At 39.0% G+C, this 18967-nt stretch overlaps 1 protein-coding gene across 1 annotated transcript; it reads right to left on the bottom strand.

Annotated features, from left to right (window-relative positions):
* Nucleotides 1–9870: 9870 nt before the first annotated feature.
* On the bottom strand, nucleotides 9871–12318 carry NAP1L3 (nucleosome assembly protein 1 like 3). The gene is given in 4 exon segments (XM_054566591.1): nucleotides 9871–12033; nucleotides 12036–12216; nucleotides 12218–12285; nucleotides 12288–12318. Coding segments are annotated over 4 exon segments (1752 nt in total). The 3' UTR covers nucleotides 9871–10561.
* Nucleotides 12319–18967: the final 6649 nt, after the last annotated feature.

The raw sequence follows: 18967 nt of genomic DNA, 5'->3' as shown, positions 1-18967 counted from the left end.
CAAGCACAACCTCCGTTTCACAGATGAGGAATCGGAGTCAAAGGCGCTCGCCTGCGGTTAGGAAGAAGCGGAGCCAGGATGGAAGCCAAGAGAGCTTGAACTGGGAGCGACATGCATAAGCTCTCCACTCAATGCATGAGACACCAGCACAACACTATGCAACACCATTGCACGACCTCCACTGTAAAACAGTAAGTGATGTTGTGAAATCCACTAAAACAGGACTTCCAGGAAGATTTGTAATGTGTAAGAAAGAATCATATAATAATGTAGTAGATTTCAGTTATCTGAAGAACAATACCTATCTCACTTCTTATTCACCCTCACGGCAATGCACAGTTTTTGGCCTGTTTGTTTTTCAAAAACTACTAGTAATTGTGAACTTCCTGAATTGTCAAAGTGGTTGTCTTAGGTATCTTGCTTGGCACATAGCAAGCGGAAAGAATAGGAAGAGAAGGGGCTTGTGCATTTTGTGTTAATAACACAGTAAGTGAAAGGGATCCCATTTACACTGAGCATTGAAATTCAAGTGCCATAAATATATTTGCCCCCAAAAGACTGCAGGATACATATATTATTAATCATCCACTTTCAATTTCACAAATAGTTCCCTTTATTTCACTGTAGCTGATGACCAAACTGAATCAATTGGCTTCAGGTTTTAACTTTCATCCTCTGTGCACAGTTTCTCACTAAATGACCACTAGAACTACCTCGTGTATCTTCTGCTACCAAATATAATATTCTGCCAATTACATGCAATGTACACTTTGACAGGGGAATTATGACTAGGTTATTAAACTCTCAGAAATCACTTCCTCAAAGGTATTTTTTCCTAAAAATCATAGTTATTCCTTATTTTGGGTGCCAGTCAAACCAAACTAATTTGTGAGTAGAATAAACTAACATAAGAAGACTATTTTTTCAATACAAAATATCTAGATATTTACAGAAAACATGTGGAGAAGTGATTGTAATTTATCTAGGTTAAGTGCCGTGGCAACACGCTGCAGGAGAATTTTGTTGCTCCAGATATTGACCAAACTCAGTCAGTCCTCAGCTAGGACTTAAATTCTTTTTACTCATACCAATATTTTTGTTGCGACAGCTATCAGGAAAACTATACAGGACATGAGACAAACCCAATGTCTGTCTCTTTGAAATTTGTAATATCTGTGTGTTTCATCTTCCCTAGAGGCAAATCAGCTGATAGGAGGGGCTCTGGCGAGAGAGAAGCAAGCAGCTCAGCACAAAACATCTGAGAGCAAGAACTGGGGTATTGTTTTTTAAGCAAATAATGGTGTTGGCAGGATGAAGTAGGTCTTGTTTGCTTATGCAGGCTTTCCGAGCTACATCAAAGGATCTTACACTGCTCTTCTCTAATGTACTCCTACAAGAAGAATCTCTTTATTCAAAACAGAGCCCAGCACAGAATCCTAAGTGATTTAATAAGTAAGACTCAAGTTCTCTCTCTGCTCATGTGTGTGCGCATGCATACCATGCGCATAACCAAATTATAGCTGCTCTCCGGTTGTGCTGTATTTGGTTGCTTGTCCTCCAATCCCATTACAGTTTTTGGGAGCAAAGGCAGATCTTCTGTCCATTTTCCAGCCCCAAGTCTAGCCCCAGTCATGGTACTGGAAAAGTGCTCACAATTGTTTTCTGTATAAATGATGAATGAACGAAGCTCACTCCCTTCTTGAAAATGCGCCTATATTCGGTGTTAAAAAACATAATTTAGCTATAAACCGTATATTTATATATCGTATTTAATATCAAATGTGATGTTTTATATCAGTTTCAAAATAATGGAAAACGGTACAGAAACAGTAATAACAATAATGTATGACAAAGAGTATCTACAAATAGAGGATCCCTCCTTTCTTACTCAAGTAATTACTGCTACCAGTTTCTGGTGCATTCGTCAGATATTTTTGTATTGCTATGTAACTTTTCATGCATATATGATTTGCTTCCTGCCTCCCTAATTAGATGCTGAGCTCATGAATTGTAAGTACTGCCACATATTCCGCATAATGTCTCTGTGCTGGACACCCACTAAGTATGCAATAAAAATAACCGCAGCTGTGGCAGTTCTTTTGGGTTTGTTAAAAAAAAAAAAAAAAAAGGAAAAGAAAAAAAGGTAAATTGCAAGCCATGTAGAATATTAAACTAAGCCAGGGCAACATTTAATGTTTATTTTTGGAATTTTCCATTACTACTTTTGAACCATGGTTGACTGCAAGTAACTGACACCACAGAAAACAGAACTGCGGATAATGGGGTCCTGCCGTAGTTCTTACAGAAACTGCGCACACACGTCCGCGTGCCCACGAGGTGGGAAGGCCAAAGAGTAAAAATCTGGAATCACATTGGTTAGTGATCCCGGGGTCCAAATTTTAAAATCCCAATACTAAATTAAGATGAGTCATTTTTGAATTTTGGTAGAGAAGCACGCATTCATTTCACAAATGTCTGTAAATACCTGGTTATATTCTGTGGGACACACAGAAACCCAAGTATTATTATCTCCATTTTATAGGCAAAGAAACTGAGATTAGAAAGGTTAAGTATTTTTCCAGTGTTATGCACTTAGCAGATGGCCAAGCTAGAATTCACCTTCAGGCCGTCGGACCCTGAAGGAAAGGAATGGACTGGAGAGTTAGCAGAAAGCAAATATTAGAATTTATTCACCAGTCGGTTCAGTTGGGGGGGTGTGGGGAAGACAAGTGGGCAAAGTCATCATGAGGATTCAAGCCTATGTTCCTCAGGAAATAATCTGAGGAAATTCTTATATCAGTATTCAAAAATACAGACCAATACTGTCTAGCGTCCCCAGGCAAATATGAAAACAAGTTTTATGAGTGACGACAAAGTTATGGAACATAATAACCACTCACTAAACAATATTACTTTATTTTCCCTATATAATTTTACTACTCATATAAATATGTTGGGATTTTCTTTTTCTTTTTCTTCTTCTTTTCTTTTCTTTTCTTTTTTTTTTTTTTTTTTACATAAAAGAAGGCTAGGATACTCTTGGTTTAAGTTTATCTTCTTCACAGACTCATAGGAAGCAGATTAATAAATGTTGGTTCCCTGTGCTCATAGGTTAAATTCTTGCCAAGTTCACACAATCATGGCAGATCAAGTGTCTGCCAGTTAGTTATTCTTTCCTGTGGATTCCAGGCATTGAAGTCCATTTTAACTACTGGGGTAGATAAAAACAGCAGAAAACCACAGCAGGAATACGGAGAAATTTCTTCTTACACCAATATACTTTCTGGGTCAGATTAGGTACTATTTCCTCCTGATATTTAGGAATATTTTACATCATCTTAGTGAAGATTATTCAATACGTAGTGAAGACATTCCAAGACCCCCAGCAGATGCCTGAAACCAGAGATGGTACCACACCCTTTATTTACTATGTTTTTCCCATGCATACATACCTATCTTTAAGTTGTAAATTAGGCACAGTAAGAGATTAATAATAACAATGATAAAATAGAACAGTTATAGCAACACACTGTGATAAGTTATGTTACTATAGTCTCCCTCTCAGCAAAGTAACACAAACTTCTTTTTTCTTCTTCACAATTTCATGGATGGAAGATTCATTCTTACCGTGGATCTTAGCAACCTTAGCATACATCTTTAAAATTTCCTTATTAAGTCAAGAACTTTTACCTTTTCACTTACAAGAAGCACTTTACAGCTTCTCATTGGCACATTCGAATCGCCAGCGTCCTGTCTCTGACACTTTTGGGGCCATTGTTAAGTAAGGTAAGGTTTAGCTGACCACTGGCACTGTGATACCTGGACAGTGTGAGCGCCCAGTGGACGGTATACAGCGTGGAGAGGCTGGATAAAGGAACGGTTCGAGTCCCGGGAGGGATAGAGCTAAACAGCATGTGATTTCATCGCGCTGCTCAGAACAGTGGGTAATTTTAAACTCACGAAATGTTTATTTTTGGAATTTTCCATTAATATTTTTGAACCATGGTTCACTGCAGGTAACTGACACACCGGAAAACCAAACTGCAGAGAACAGCGCCCCTGTGGTTCTTAGGCAAATCTCATGTGCGGATCCGCATGCCACCAAGATTGAAAAAGTGCTACTGCGGAGAAATTACAGGAATGCTGAGAAATGTGGAACGCCATGCCAGAATGCCTGGGTTCCCATAAATGTACTTGGTCACCGCTGTCAGGTGCATCTTCCTGGAAGATCCTTCTCCTCCGCACTCGGTATCCCCATGAATGCTTCTCTCTAAATACCAAAGTTTTCCCTTTACCAAAAGCCTGTCACCTACAGAGAGCCGGTTAAAGGAGGGGGAAGTCAAAGTAATATTGAGGGAGGGTGCTTCCCGGACAGGCTTTTCACCCTCCGCGTGCACGCCCATCTCCATGCGGGTCTCTGAAACAGACCCAAGCCCTAGCCTCTAGGAAAGGATTCATTTCCTCCCAGTAGAGTCCATAAAATACCCTCGGGATGGAAGTATCAGATGATTTAGAGAAGAGACGCTGTTGTTATGACACTCTAGCTACACCTGCACAGCGACGCACATGGGCTGGCGGGATAGAAACGACATACTCGGCTGCGCGTCATCTCGGCGCGTCACAGGAAGGCAGACCTCTTGGTCGCATCCTTTAGTCACAGGTCATAGGAGACCACAGAGATATATTTTGACAGAGAACATATCTCTCATCAAATATTCATGGAAACGTTTATTTCAACAGGTATGTCACTTCTCCTATCACATTTCTGTATTTTCATGTAAGTGACCAAAATCATGGTTTGGGAGTATGATGGTCAAACTGACTTTTTTCAGTTAACAATGAGAAATATATTTGAACCCAGAAGTCTAGACATCTGCGAGTTACAAATTCCTAAGTAATACTCTGCTCTTTGGCTAAAATGGAAGTTCTCTGCCTTCTCACAAGCACCCCACAACAGATTAATTTAATGGCATGAATTCTTTTCCTCTATGTATGTACAGATACCACCCGCTTTTCAAAACTTCATATTATGCCGCTTAGCTTTTTTTAGAAAAGACCTACATTAATAACTCTTTTCCCCAACAGCAAGAAATCTGAAGATTTTGGCTTTTACGAAACAAAGGGTGAAAACCGCTGCAGAGGCCCAGCCAGGCTCCCAGCCCAGGCACCACGCTCCGCATCCCCGCATCACGCTCCCGAGGCTTCGGGCTGCGCCTGCGAGCGTCCAGTGCTCCATCTGGAGGAATCTCTGCATCCGTCGGCAACTGTCAGAGACACCCGAGAGCTCCTAAAACTGGACATGACTAAGCATATGTAGTATGATTTAGAAGGTTATTTTTGGATCTGGGAAGACACAAAAAATTTCCATAAAAATTAATGATAATTGTTTCTTCTCTTGTTTACCCCCTTTAGGTTAATGAAAGATTTCATAGGAATGCTCTACTTTTGCACAGCAGGGGAACCTGTATGCACAATGCAGCTACAAGAGTGAATAAATATTCTATCTATCCCCTAGTTTTAAAAGTAATTCCCCTGTCCAAAATGGCATAACTAATAACTGGAGAAGCAATATTTGAATCACAGGTCTGGATCTCTCCAGAGGATAGAATGTAAAAAAGCTGTTGAACTATTGTCAAAATTTGTTCTATTTTTACTTCTATTCAATGCTATGAACATTTTGCTAAGATATTCTTAGCAAAATTCTATACATGCACGTGTGTATGTCTAGGAAAAATTTTAAAGCCTATCCATGTATGCATTTTTACTTTTGCAAAAAATACAAGCAATGTTGTACTTGAGCAACTGGAATGTAATATTAATAACTTTTCTTTGCTTAGAAACTCCTCAAGGACAGGGGGCTGTTGTATGACAGGTAATGAGAAAGTTGTCTTCTTTGGAAAATTACATTTGCAATTCCCTCATATTTGATTAGAATTTTCATGTAGAAATTCTTACACATGCACTTTGGAATAATTAATGTCATTCTTCCTGTAGCATATCACCTTTCTGTACTATTTTAGTAACTTTCTGTCAGTCTTTAATTGTCTGAAAATAAAAAGTTTTTTACAATGTTGAGTAAGGACGCTTTTGTCCATTATTGAAGCTGGGCTAATTAACGTATTGGGCCAACATCCAATTCACCTACCTAGTGGTACTTCAGGAACGCCATTCGGTTAGGACTCAGTCATTGCCTGCTTTCACAGGTGTCAGGCAGCGCACAGTTCCCCTTAAATGTTCAAGCCCTGAACACTGGACTTAGGCCCTCTGAAACGACCTAAGAAACGACCTCAGAGGCCCACAGCTGCAAACACAGGACCTGAGGAGAGCTGAAGTAACGGAGAAGTTATAGCAGCTCATCACCATTTTCTGAGCTCCTTAGCTTCTGCTTCGATGTGAGGAGGCAGACAACCAACAAGAAAAACTGAAAAAGTCAAACAGGAAAATGTTTCAGCATATGCAACATTTTTCCTTAATTCAAAGACAGTGCTTACAATTACTAATCAGTTAGAAAAAGATGCTCCTAACCTAACTGCCCATCTTAAAAAAAAAAAATCCTGATGCAGTAAATTCTGGTATATCCATTTTTAACATATGTTTAAAAGAATGAAGTTTACATGCACTCATACAGAAAGCACTCCAAAATATATTAAATGTGAAATGAAAGGAATAAAATAGTAGTTATCATGTCAATAAAGATAGAGATATTTCTTTTCCATGTAACCCATGGTTACTTTTGAACTTAGAATTGTTTCATTTTTATACTGTTCAGTTTATTTTCCAAATTTTCTATAATGAACATATTTTATAATCAGAATATGTAATAAAATAATAATGAAGTGGCAAATTTCAGTGAAGCGTAGTGCAAAGAAAATATAGTTAATCACCTTAACTTATATAAGTCATGAATAAAAGATGAGAAAACACTTTTATTAGCACCGCAGTGGGAAATAACAGCTTCATTATGCTTATCCTTTTCTTTTTAAGTCTGTTTTCATGTAAAATTCAAAAACATAGTCTAGAAGACTTGATATTAATGTGCACTTGAAAAGTCTTAACTCTATGCTACTTTATTCAAGTGATAAAAGTTTGCTATGCACCACAGTATAATAAATAAATTACACACCTGGTGCAACTTGACTTGAACCCTTCCTACTTCGGAGCAGGTAAACACACACTCGGATTGGCTGTTCAAGTATGCTTTTTTTCCCTGGTAAATGTTAACTTCAGTGAAGAGTTTTGATAATTTCCTCAGTTACTTTCTAAAAACTATATGGCAAAAAGACATCCTAAGGACTAAACTACATAACAATCAACAAATGTTCTAGAGAATTTGCTGTGTTCTGCATCTCTTGAACGAAATATACTTCAAATTCCAAGTGTTTTAACACTTAAATTATTTCACTTTTGAAATTTAAAAATATACTCTACAAAAAACACAAAACATAAAATTTGAAGGAATGCATGGTTGTGTTGAAGTTATTGCACTGCAGGTCTTCCTAATACATGGGCCAGTGGGTACAAACACGTCTTCAAGTGAGGGCTTGTACTTTTTGCCAAGAGGTTGCAATTGCTTTTCAAATCACGCTTCCATCTTATCACACGGTCCCCGACTCTTTTTGAAGGCAAGACCACCTGCATCCCTAGACCCTCGCAGAACTGGGCATTTGCATCACTTGACTATTTTGTGTTGTCACTATCTTCACTTCGCTCCACGCTTTCTACCATTGCCTCTTGCTGCTTAGGAAAGCCCCTCGCTATCAAGTCGGCCAAGTTAAAGGAAAGGAGCAAACTTTAAGGGTGACTGTCCTGGACGCCTGGATGGGATGGAGATCACAAAGGAGGGGGAAGGGGACGGGGAGGGGGACGGGAACGGGGACTGGGAGGAGACGACGGCCTCCTCCTAGGGTGGGGGCAGTGCAGGGGCAACCGGCCCCAGCCTGGACTCACAGCTGAAGCAAACAGCGCACTAGGAGGAAGGCAGGGAAGAAAATTCCAAAAAGCTCTTCTGACGCCCCGGCCCCCTGCGGACGCGCCGGTTCCCGGTCGGCTTCTCCTTCTGACATCACTCATTGGCTGAGCAAGTGTGATGGACAACCCGCAGGCCAATGGTTGTGCAAGCGCGGCGGGCTTCCCCGGCTCTGTCCACTTCCACTAGCCAAGGTGGTCGTGGCCGCGAGCAGACCGCTTGCGTTTCCGGAATCCTATCTTTACTGATGGAAAATCCTTGGCACCTGCTCCCCGTCCCCAGGCTTAATCCGAAAAGGTAAAAATATCCATAAACTGTCTTTCCAATTATCTTCTTACACCCACCCAGCTTGAATTCACCATTTGATTTGAGCCATGAACTTGTGATAAAACCTCAGCAAGAGAAGGACTGGGAAAAAATATCCAATACACCCATTTACTGACAGGGCTTATCTTACTGTAGTGTGCTTTTGAATGATTTTTAGTTTTTGCATTTCTGCTTCTATTTTGCAAATGTTCTAATGGCACTCGTTCCTTTAATATTGGCAAATACAGAGCGGGAAAGGGCTGAAATACTTCGGTAAGTGTTCTCAGATGCAATAAGGACGTTGCATTCTGTGTGGAAGTTTTAAGGGCTCTGCTGCCTCCGGTGTCAGCAAGCACAGCGCGTGTCTGAGCTGGGGACGTCGGCAGCAGAGCCAGGCACACCACGTTGATCCCAGGCTTCCTCTCGGCCCAGGCATGTAAGTAAACCTGTTGCCATACCCCTTTTGGATGGATGCAAAAATCTCAAATAAAACGAAGGCCCTCTCAAAATTGCAATGGTATGGCCAAAAGCAGTCATTTGCTTCCTGATTTTTTGTGTAAATCCTAGCAACCTAAATATCCAAACATTTGTAATTGCTCATGGGTTGTAATATTCTTACATGTGTGGGGAGGGGGGCTATTGCTAAACAGAGACAAAAGCAAAGCACTAAACTAGTGGGACTTGGAAAAACTATTCTGTTTTCTTCCTACCGCATCTCTTTCCTGTAAGGTGTTGAAGGAACATGTATGTGGAAAAATAAATAACAAATGTGAAATAAGATACCACTTCATTCATTCATTCATGTATGTGTGTATGTGTGTATGTATTCATTCATTCATTCATTCAGCTTGTGCCTTTGTGCGCAGTGCAAAAGCCCTCTGGTGAACTGACTTAACGGGCCCTCCTCCTCACACTGATTTCAAACCAAAATCTTAAGATCTAATCACCTCGTAACCAACTGCAGTGTGCAGAAGAGGTGAGAGGAGGATGCAACCTATAAGAATAAATAAGCTGCATTTGGGAGTGTGCCCTTCTCCCCATAGTGGGCCGTTTACCCATCCTGCTCTTGGACTTGAAAGCAACAGCTCATATAGAAGCCCTTTCTGGGTGAGGCGCTCCTGCCCTCCGGCTCCCCCCAGCCCAGCCCGTCCTTTCCTCTGCCCCCCATGTCCTTTCCTCCTTTCCTCCGCTTCTCCCCTCTCCCTCCCCTCCCTCCTCTCCGTTCTCTTCCTTCTCCTTCCCACCCTCTTTCCTTATTCTGTCCTCGCATTTTCCTGTCTTCCGTCCTCCTCACTGTACTCACCTTACTCTCCCATCTCCATCCAAAGAAGAGCTAAGCAGTGGGGAAATGTAGAGGGATGTTATAATAGTTTTACTTTTTAATTCCCTTTTCCTCAACATTTTCTACTTTTTCTCTAATAAGGACTCTTTATAATTAGAAGAAAATGCTTGATTTTTTACAGCATGATACACTTTATTTGACTTTATTTTAGGTTGCAATAGAAGTACATGAAAAATATCAAATGATGTAAAGTGATCATTTTCAGTGAAAGGCCAAGGAAAACAGATTACAAAAAATGTGATTAGTAACTTTACAATTTCACAGTATAAGATGAGGAAACTTTGTAAAATACTATGTCATATTAACACCGCAGTAGTAAACAATTACTTCGTTATGATTAAATGTATAGGCACTCGCACATAAATAGAGTCATAGTCATATCATATATGCTCTGGATGGGCATTCTTAAATGTATGCTTATTTTTTAAGCAGTCAAGTTTCACAATGCACTGTTCTAGTTAATATAAAAATTGTATTTCTATAGCAAAGTAATGAAGGCACAGCTAGTGCAAGCAGATTTAAACCCTTAATCTTCTAGGCTGGAAAAAAAATTAACACTTGCATTGGTACTTCAGGAACTTTGTTTTTGTCAAGCAAATATTTGTGTCAGTTAACAATTCTGACAATTTTTCACAGATACATTCTAATAGGAACATGACAACAGGATTTTACAAAAATCAAAACTCTGTAGCACCAAATTAACATGCTTTAAATAACTGACAGCAGTTTACAGGTTTTGAAGAAGTTCACACTTCAATAGGCTATATAGAATAAACTGATACTTAGACACTTTAACACAATTGTTTAGACTACCAAGAAAATACATAAACACAAGACTGTAAGGAACAGTAGTAATGAGGTTATAGGGCAGGTTTTATTTCACAGCTATTAAACCTGCTTCACGTCTTGAACTTGTGAGATCTTGAAATTTCTTTCAGGCAGCCCCTTTATTTTCGGTATTTCCTGTTTCCATAATCTTTACCTCTGTTATAGGTCCCCTTGACTTCTCCTGTATAGTAATAGACTGATTTTAGGATGACGTTGTCATGTAAAATCTGACCAATTTCAAAATCCTCCTCAAGGATAGCATCTTCTCGTGGTTCCAGCTTCCCAACGTCAGGAATCTCAGGGGGGCTAAAGAAGTTGAAGAACGATGCATTCGGAACCACCCTTGGCTGGATTTCAATTTCCCCAGTGGCAGTGGTGCGGCTGTGGGTGGTTGTCACGGTAACATTCTTTCCTCTTCTCCAGTCTATCTTACAGCCTTTGCAATCGTGGATTTCCCATCCCCAAAAGAAAAAGGGATCGTTATGGTCTGGCTTTGAGTTTATTATGTATGTCTTGGTTAGCACCTCATTCGTGAAGTACGGATTGGGCCGAAAATAAAAATCAAATGTGTAACTTAGAGGCTGGCCAGGTTTTGAGAACTTCAGGGTAATATCTGACAAGAACTTCAGAATGGGCTCATCATACTTCTGAATGGTGGGCCCGAGCTTGTCGACATTCTTTAACACGGTCAGCCAATAGTTAGGGATGCCTTTGGGGTCTTCTTTTTTAGGCCTTCCCTTTCGAGCTCTTTTCAGATTCAGTCTTCCTTTAGGCCTGACCTCGGGAACGCGGGTAGGGGCCTCTTGTACCGCAGCCCTTGCCTTGGCATCTGCTGCTTTAGGCTGATCTCTGCCTTCTGCGTTTGCCTGGGGGACTTCCTGAGGCCCTTCCTTCACTTCAGGCTTTGCCTCCAGAAGACCTTTAGACTCTGCTTTTTCTTCGGCCTTTGCCTCCGGAATTTCTTTAGGAACCTCATTTTCTTCAGCGTTAACCTCGAGTTTTTGTTTAGGGTCATCTTCTTCCTCACCCTCTAAGGCAGGCATTTCACTAGGGCTGTCTTCCTGCACCTCCTCCTCACTGCTGAACATCTCATCTTGTGAATTCCATTCACATTCTTCTTTCGTAGGTTCATATTCTGCATTTACGATTTGAAATCGCCGATCATATAGAGGCTTATTGAGTTCGGCGTATTTTCTTTCGAGACCGTGAATTGCCTTTAAGAACAGGACGTCTACCTTGTCACATTCAGCTTGAATGTTTCGGAGCGCCTGCACACGATTTCGAACTGCCCGAGGCAGCCGATCCACGAAATCGTTCCCCGATGGAGCCCTCCGCGCCCTTCTGGAAGGCTCAGGTACCCTCCTCTTTCTACAGAAGCGGCGGCTGCTGCTGCACCCGGTGCTGCTGCTAGAGCTACTGCTGTCAGACTCTTCCCCGGAATCACTGGGCGAGCTAGCCACCGCCTCCTCGGCAACCCCCTGGGCGGCAGGTTCCGAGACCACGTTAGGATCCGCTTCTGCCATTTCGCAAGCCTGCAAAAACCTTTTAAGGTGGCAACTACCGCTGAGACCGCGCGCCCAGAGAAGGGCAGAAAAAATGACTCACGGATGCTTGGGTGGCTGAGGCTCAGGATGAGGGGGTGGCGGCAGCGAAGGCAGCAGGAATGCAGGGCAGGCCGGGCTGGGGGGCGGCGATCGAGCGGAGGTAGCAGACGCAGAGGAGGCCTGGGCAACAGCAGTGACAGCAACCCTCTCCCGGCTGAATGGTGCAGTGTGAGACCCCGAGATCTCTCCACCGTTTAGATTGCAAGCCCCCTCCCGGTTCACTTCTACGTCCCCTTCATTAGTTCCCAGTGTGCCTTTAGTTCGCATCTCATTGGCTGGGCACGCTTGATTGACAATCCCTAAGCCCAATGGATGACCAAACGCTACGCCCCGCAGGCTACGCCCACCTTCCCAGCCGCTCCTAGGTAGCTGAAGCACATACCCCTGGAAGACGTTTTTTTCCCCCTCGAAATTGTCTCTTCACAGTTTTATAATTTACAAAAAAAAAAAAAAAAAAAAAAAAAAAAAGGTTAGGCGAGAGGTAAAAAAATACTAGCCATACTTCCTAAGAAGGGAAGAGGAGTGTCCTCCCGTCCGCTCATCCAGAATTCCTGTTGGGTTTGTCAGGGGCCTCTGACAAAAAAAAATCTTGTTTCTAAAAAATTGGATGAAAATACTCCAAATGGCATCATTGGGCAGTGTGATTATGTATGATTTTCTTTAAATCTATTTATGGGAATATTCTGTGAGCATGTATTTCTACACTGAAAATAAAGGGGCAGCCGCTTATTAGCTAAGCGGGGAGGGGCTAGAAAGCAAGCATATTGCATTCCACGTAGCAGTTTTGTCTGTGACGTTTGGCAAGCCTGCTTTATATCCATCTACAAGGTTTGCGAACCCATGTTGCCGTGAGTCAGTTTACACCATTTTTACCATATGTTTCTTTTTAAGTTGGTATATAAATACTGTCCCCCAACCTTGCTGATGACTTGCCACGTAGCCCTGCTCAATGCCTACAGCAACCTTGTAGATAAAATAAAAGGATATTCAAACGTTAGGTACTATTATTTAAAAGCAGACTGTTCTGTACTTTTTCTGCAGCAGTTTTCAATTCCAGGAACGGCAGGATGGAAGGGGGAATTCGTGCTACTGAAAGAGCATCCTCTCTCAGGTTATACTCTGTCATCTGCCACCCATTTCCTCCTGACATTGTGAAATTCTAGCCAAACAGCAGTATGATTTAGAAGCCCATTAATGTATGAATTAACCGTTGCAAAACTGAAGTTTAAAAACAGGTATGTGTTATTTTTTACTTACAGGATTCCTTTCTGCTAGAGAACAACTCCCTTGGTACAACCAAAAAGACCAGTGTTTACTTTTCATTGAAAGGTAAGGAACATATTTTAGCCCATTTTTATGAATGACAAGAATTACCTATCTCTGTATGGATAAAAATTCACAGGATATCATATTTTAAAAACTTAATTAGAAGATATGTTGATATTTCTATGGAAGCAGAAAAATCCACAGAAGTCACTTGATATACCAATGTAGAAAACCTAATTAATCACATTCAGTATCGAAACCTGCTCACAAAATGCAAGTAGTAAATCAAAATACAAAATATGATGAATTACTTATTTGATATGGGTAAAAATATTAAGGTTAGATTAACCTTTATATAACTTTTTATTATAGGATTTGTGCTTTGTCATTTAGTCATATATGTTAGGAAACGCTTTTATTTTCTATTTTGTAAATGAATTTACTTGTATTGTTTATTTCTGATTCTCGAAGTATATAAGCATTTTAAAGAAAAAATGCTATATAGAAAATTCCAGTGGTAGGAAAAATACAGTCTTAGCAACCAAATGCTGACCATTGCTACCATTTTTATGCATTTCCTTCCAGAAATTTCTTTGTACATATACATACCTGCCTATTTAGGTATACTGTTTTATCTATGTGACATCACATTATATTTTGTAATCTGCTCACTTACTGATTAATTTAGGCTATATGTTCATGGTAAATGATCAACATCTTATTTTAAAATATTCATATTCTATGGGAATGTTTGCCTTAATTTATTTGACCAGATCCTATTGTAAGTCAGATATTTCTCATACCATCTCTCCACTAACATATACAATTTTTCCTGTAATAAAACATATTAACTCTGCATACCTACTATACACACTTGTGACAGTCATAGAATGAATTCCTAGAATTGGGATGCTGAAATAAACTGTATGCTCATTTTTTTTCTATGATACGTACTGTCAAACTTCTTTCCAGAAAAGTTACCTCAATTTACAGTCCCACCAAGAATGCATGAGAGTTCATTTAGTCATTCAGCTAATATATTTTTGTGCCTGCCGTGTGCCACGCAGGTTTGGTAGAGGATGGCGATGTAATGGTGAATAAAACTTACTGGGTGTGTATTCCCTCATTTCATACTTTTACTGAAAAGTACTATGGAAACAATTATTAAAACAGTGGGGTTATGCCATAAATATTGTTCTGCAACTTATATGTATTGAAAATGATGGATATCTTTTTCAAATGAACACTTTTATATCTTACAACACTTTAATGGTTTAAAATACATGTTAAATTTTGTAACATCAGAAATTAGTAAGCAGTGACTGAGGGATCCAGATTTTTAAAATACATGTATATTTTTATTAGCCAGCTAATTTTCTTAGTGCCACTTATTTTATAATCTTTGTTTTACACTTATTTCAAATAACACCTCTATCACATTAATGGAATCGCTTGGTTTTGTTTCTGAATTTTCCTTTCTGATCGGTTAACCATACTTTTTTTTTTTTGGCAAACAAGTAATGAGGCAGTTTTTTAAGAACTTTATATTTTTTCAGAATTATATACATTGAAAAAAGTCAGATAATACATTGAAATGCAAATAAGAAATTAAAAATAACTCAGAATACACAGAGAAGTGATCACTATTCACATTTTTAATGAACAGCTCCAAATTACCTTATTATTATGTATACGTATTTCCTAGATTAGCGATAAGATTAAATGTCTTTCCATATGTTTATTATCCATTTGAAAATTGCCTGTTCACATCCTTTGCTTTTTTTTTTTTTTTTTTTTTGCACTGAATTAAGAAAGAAATGAATTACTGGTAAAATCTTAAATGTAAAGTAATTTTGGATTGGGTTTGAGGCAACTGTGACTCTTTTAGAAAATACCTTTTTCTGACTTAATGATATTGGACAACAGTGACTCAACTACTGCTTTCATTCTAAAATGGCCCACTTGGAAGTTCGTTTAGATGCTTTTCAAGGCTTAGTACCTAATCACTTAAACTGATACAGAAAAGTTTGGAATACGACAGAAAATAAAAGAGAGAAAAATATCTTATAAAACGTCATCCAAAGATAATATATTAATAGGCTATTCAGAATTTCATTTGGGAGTATTTTTTTCCACAAGTCATAGACTATAGTTTACTTCTTTAACCACAACAGGATACTTTTTTAAAACATTACAGTTTACATTCAGTATTATTTTGTATTAGTTTCAGGTGTGCAGCACAGCGGTCAGTCATACAGTTTACAAAAAGTTCCCTTGATAGTCCCAGCCCCCGCCGGGCACCATATACAGCTAGCGCAGTATTACTGGCTGCCTCTCCGATGCTGCGCTTCACGCCCCCGTGACTGCTGTGAAAGTGCTGATCCAGACTTCTCAGTCCCCTCCCCTCGTTCACCCAGGCCCCCAACCCCTCCCCTCTGGCAACCATCAGCCTGTTTCCTGTATCTGTGAATCTGTTTCCGTTTTGTTTGTTACCAAAACACTAATTCGAAATAATATACAAGGCTGGGCAAAGGAGGTTTACAGTTGTGAGTACATGAAACAGTTTATTCTTGTATTATTATTAATTATCATATTATTTGTATGATTTGTCATTATTACTTTGTATCCTTACTTATGATTTATCTTTTAGGTAATGATGGCTGGTAACTTAACCTACTTTTGCCCACCCCTGTAAGCACCCCCATGTTCATTGCAGCGTATTTACAATAGCCAAGCTATGGAAGCAGCCCAAGTGCCCATCCATAGATGCGTGGATCACAGCTGGGGTGCATTTACGCAACGGAATACTGCTTGGCCACAATGGTCTACTTCTAATATGTGCGCTCTACCTTAAGAATCTAGTAACACTTATTTTTGTAGTTTTAATGCTACTAGTTAATTTTATAATAGCAGGTACCTAAATAAAATATGTATTTTCTTCATAGGATGAACTGAATTTATGCATAATAAAATATATTTCCTACCATGAATATTTTTATAAGAATTAGTTTTAGCAGAGACCATATGCGTACTTTTTATAAGGTTATCTATAAATTGCTTGCATAATCATATGGCCTCTGTTCCATTATTTTATATTTGCAGGGGGGGGTTAAGTGTTCATACTTCTACATGAGATGATAGTCAACACACAATCTATTGGTATACTCAGGCTGCCCATGAGTCATTGACATCTTACGCTTCTCTGTTATGAACCTATATACAATTCTACCCGCTACCCTGCCGTGCAAACACATACATAATACACAGTGACAAGTGCTACAGCAATATCTTTTGTGGTAGATATTTAAGAAGCCAAATATTGCAAGTTCCTTTACATTTGGACTTATTTGTATGTATTCTTTTTGTTTATCTAGACAGGTTTTATCTGAGTACACAAGTGAATTATTTTTAAAAAGTTTCACTGAGGTACAATTGTTACAACTATCTAAAATGTACAATCTGATAAGTTTCGATAAATCTATACACTTTTGAAATCATCACCACAATCAAGATAATGACAATTTTCATCACACTTGCAAGTTTCTTTATGTTCCTTTGTCATCCCTCTCCTCGTCCCTAGGCAACAACTGATCTAATCTCTGTTTCTATAGATTAGCTTGCATTTCCTAGAATGTAAAATGGTATCATGCAATATATCCCTCTTTTTGCTTGTCTTCTTTCACTTAGCCTAATTATTTTCAGACGCATCCATGTTGTGTGCATGAAGAGTCATTTTCCTATTTTGTTACTGAGTAGTTATCCATTACTTGGAGACAACACAGTTTGTTGATGAGCACTGTGTTTTGAGTTTTGGGCTTCTATGAATAAAGCTTCTATGTTCATTTGTGTGTAAGTCTTTGTATGGACATATGCTTTCATTTCATTAAAAAGAATATCTAGGAGTGGAATGAGCGGATCACGTAGTACGTGTGTTTAAGTTTTTAAGAAATTACCTGTTTTCCAAAGTGCTTGTACCATTTTGCATTCCCACCAGGAGTGCCAACACTTGCCACGGTCAGTCTTTTTAAATATACTCATTCTAATAGCCGTGTTATAGCGTCTCATCGTGGTTTTACTTTGCATTTTCCTAATGGCTAATGATGGTGAACATCTTTTTGGGTACCGATTTACCATCCACGTATCTTCTTCAGTGCAGTGTCTATTCATATTTTGCTCATTTTTCTATTGGGTTGTTGTCTTAATATTGACTTTTGAGAATATTTATATACTCTGGATACAAGTCCTTTATCGGGTGTAAGTTCTGCAAATATTTTCTCCCAGTCCATAGATTTTCTTTTCATCCTTTTAACAGTGTTGCTCACAGATTTTCAAAGAGCAGACGTTTTCAGTTTTGATGAAGTCCAATCTATTTTTCTTTCATCGGCTATGCTTTCAGTATCAGCTCTAAGAAATCATTTGCCTCACCAAAGGTCACAAACATCTTCTTCTATTTTTTTTTTTTTTGGATATTTAATTGTTCCAGCTTCATTTGTCGAAAAAGACTATTGTTTATCTACTGAATTACCTTTGCACCTTCATCAAAAATTAGTTGTCCGTATATGCATGGATTGTGTGCTTATTTTAATCACCTACTAGGTAAGTGTTTTTCGAGCTATCTTTGGGAGCAAATAAGAACCAAATAATGGGCTAACAGAGTTTCATTACAGTGGAGACAGTTACAGCAGATGGATCTGCATCCTCAGCCTTTCATTTCTGCTCTCAAATATCTAAGAGAAAGGGCGAGAAACAGCAGTAATATCCTGAAAAGCAAATCAAAACAAGAAACACAAATGCTCTTTTATTGTGTGAAGTTGCCAATGTGTGGCTATGTACAGCCTAGGCACAGGAATGGTAGCTAGCATTATTCAGGAATACAAATAATACCTTTGTTCTTCCCACCTCTGATAAGAGAGAACCTTGTTGCTAACAGGTAAATAGGAAGTATTTTTAAGCTGGTAACAAATTATGTCTAAAAAGGAATAGTAATAAAAATGGTTATGATTTCACACTGTTTTCAAAGCAAAATTATGTCATTCCATACTCATTTCTAAAATAAAGATACACACAAATTAATAACATATGGTATATAGCTAAGTCACTTGATTTTTAAAGTAAATATTTGGGAATCACATTCCTGGCACTACAGCTGGTGGTATGGCAGAGAAGGAAAATCAGTTACTAATTTGGATATTTGTTTTAATGCTAGTTTTAACTTAAAACTCAAAAATAGCATGCGTTTTTTGAAAAAATACAAATTCACATCACACAGAAACACTTTTATAGGGGCCCCCAAGACTCTTGCCCATACCACCTGCTTGAAGAATTCCCTACAATTCAAATAAAGGAGACCTTTTTTTATTACAAGTTTGGAAGCACTGAATTCTACTAAAAGGGAGGGAAATTGTGAAGGATTTGAATGGTGAATGCCCATGTATATATATGTGGCAATAACTATTTCTAAATTTTGCATTATATTTGGAAGATGTGGAACAGGCCCAAATTGACCTTTCCTATAATTTTCACCCAGAATACCCACATATATTTAATTCATTGGACTAAGTATGCCCTCTGAGGAAAAATTGCTTTTATGGAACAACTACATATTCAGAGGCGATGGTCATTTTTGGATCAAGTAACACACACACAACTTATAAA

The sequence above is a fragment of the Pteronotus mesoamericanus genome, unplaced genomic scaffold (genome assembly GCF_021234165.1).
Source record: "Pteronotus mesoamericanus isolate MK-2021 breed Mesoamerican mustached bat unplaced genomic scaffold, CSHL_Meso_final contig_177, whole genome shotgun sequence".
Classification (NCBI taxonomy): Eukaryota; Metazoa; Chordata; class Mammalia; order Chiroptera; family Mormoopidae; genus Pteronotus; species Pteronotus mesoamericanus.
The sequence above is the reverse complement of the archived record's forward strand: the minus strand, read 5'-3'. Positions and strand labels throughout refer to the sequence as shown.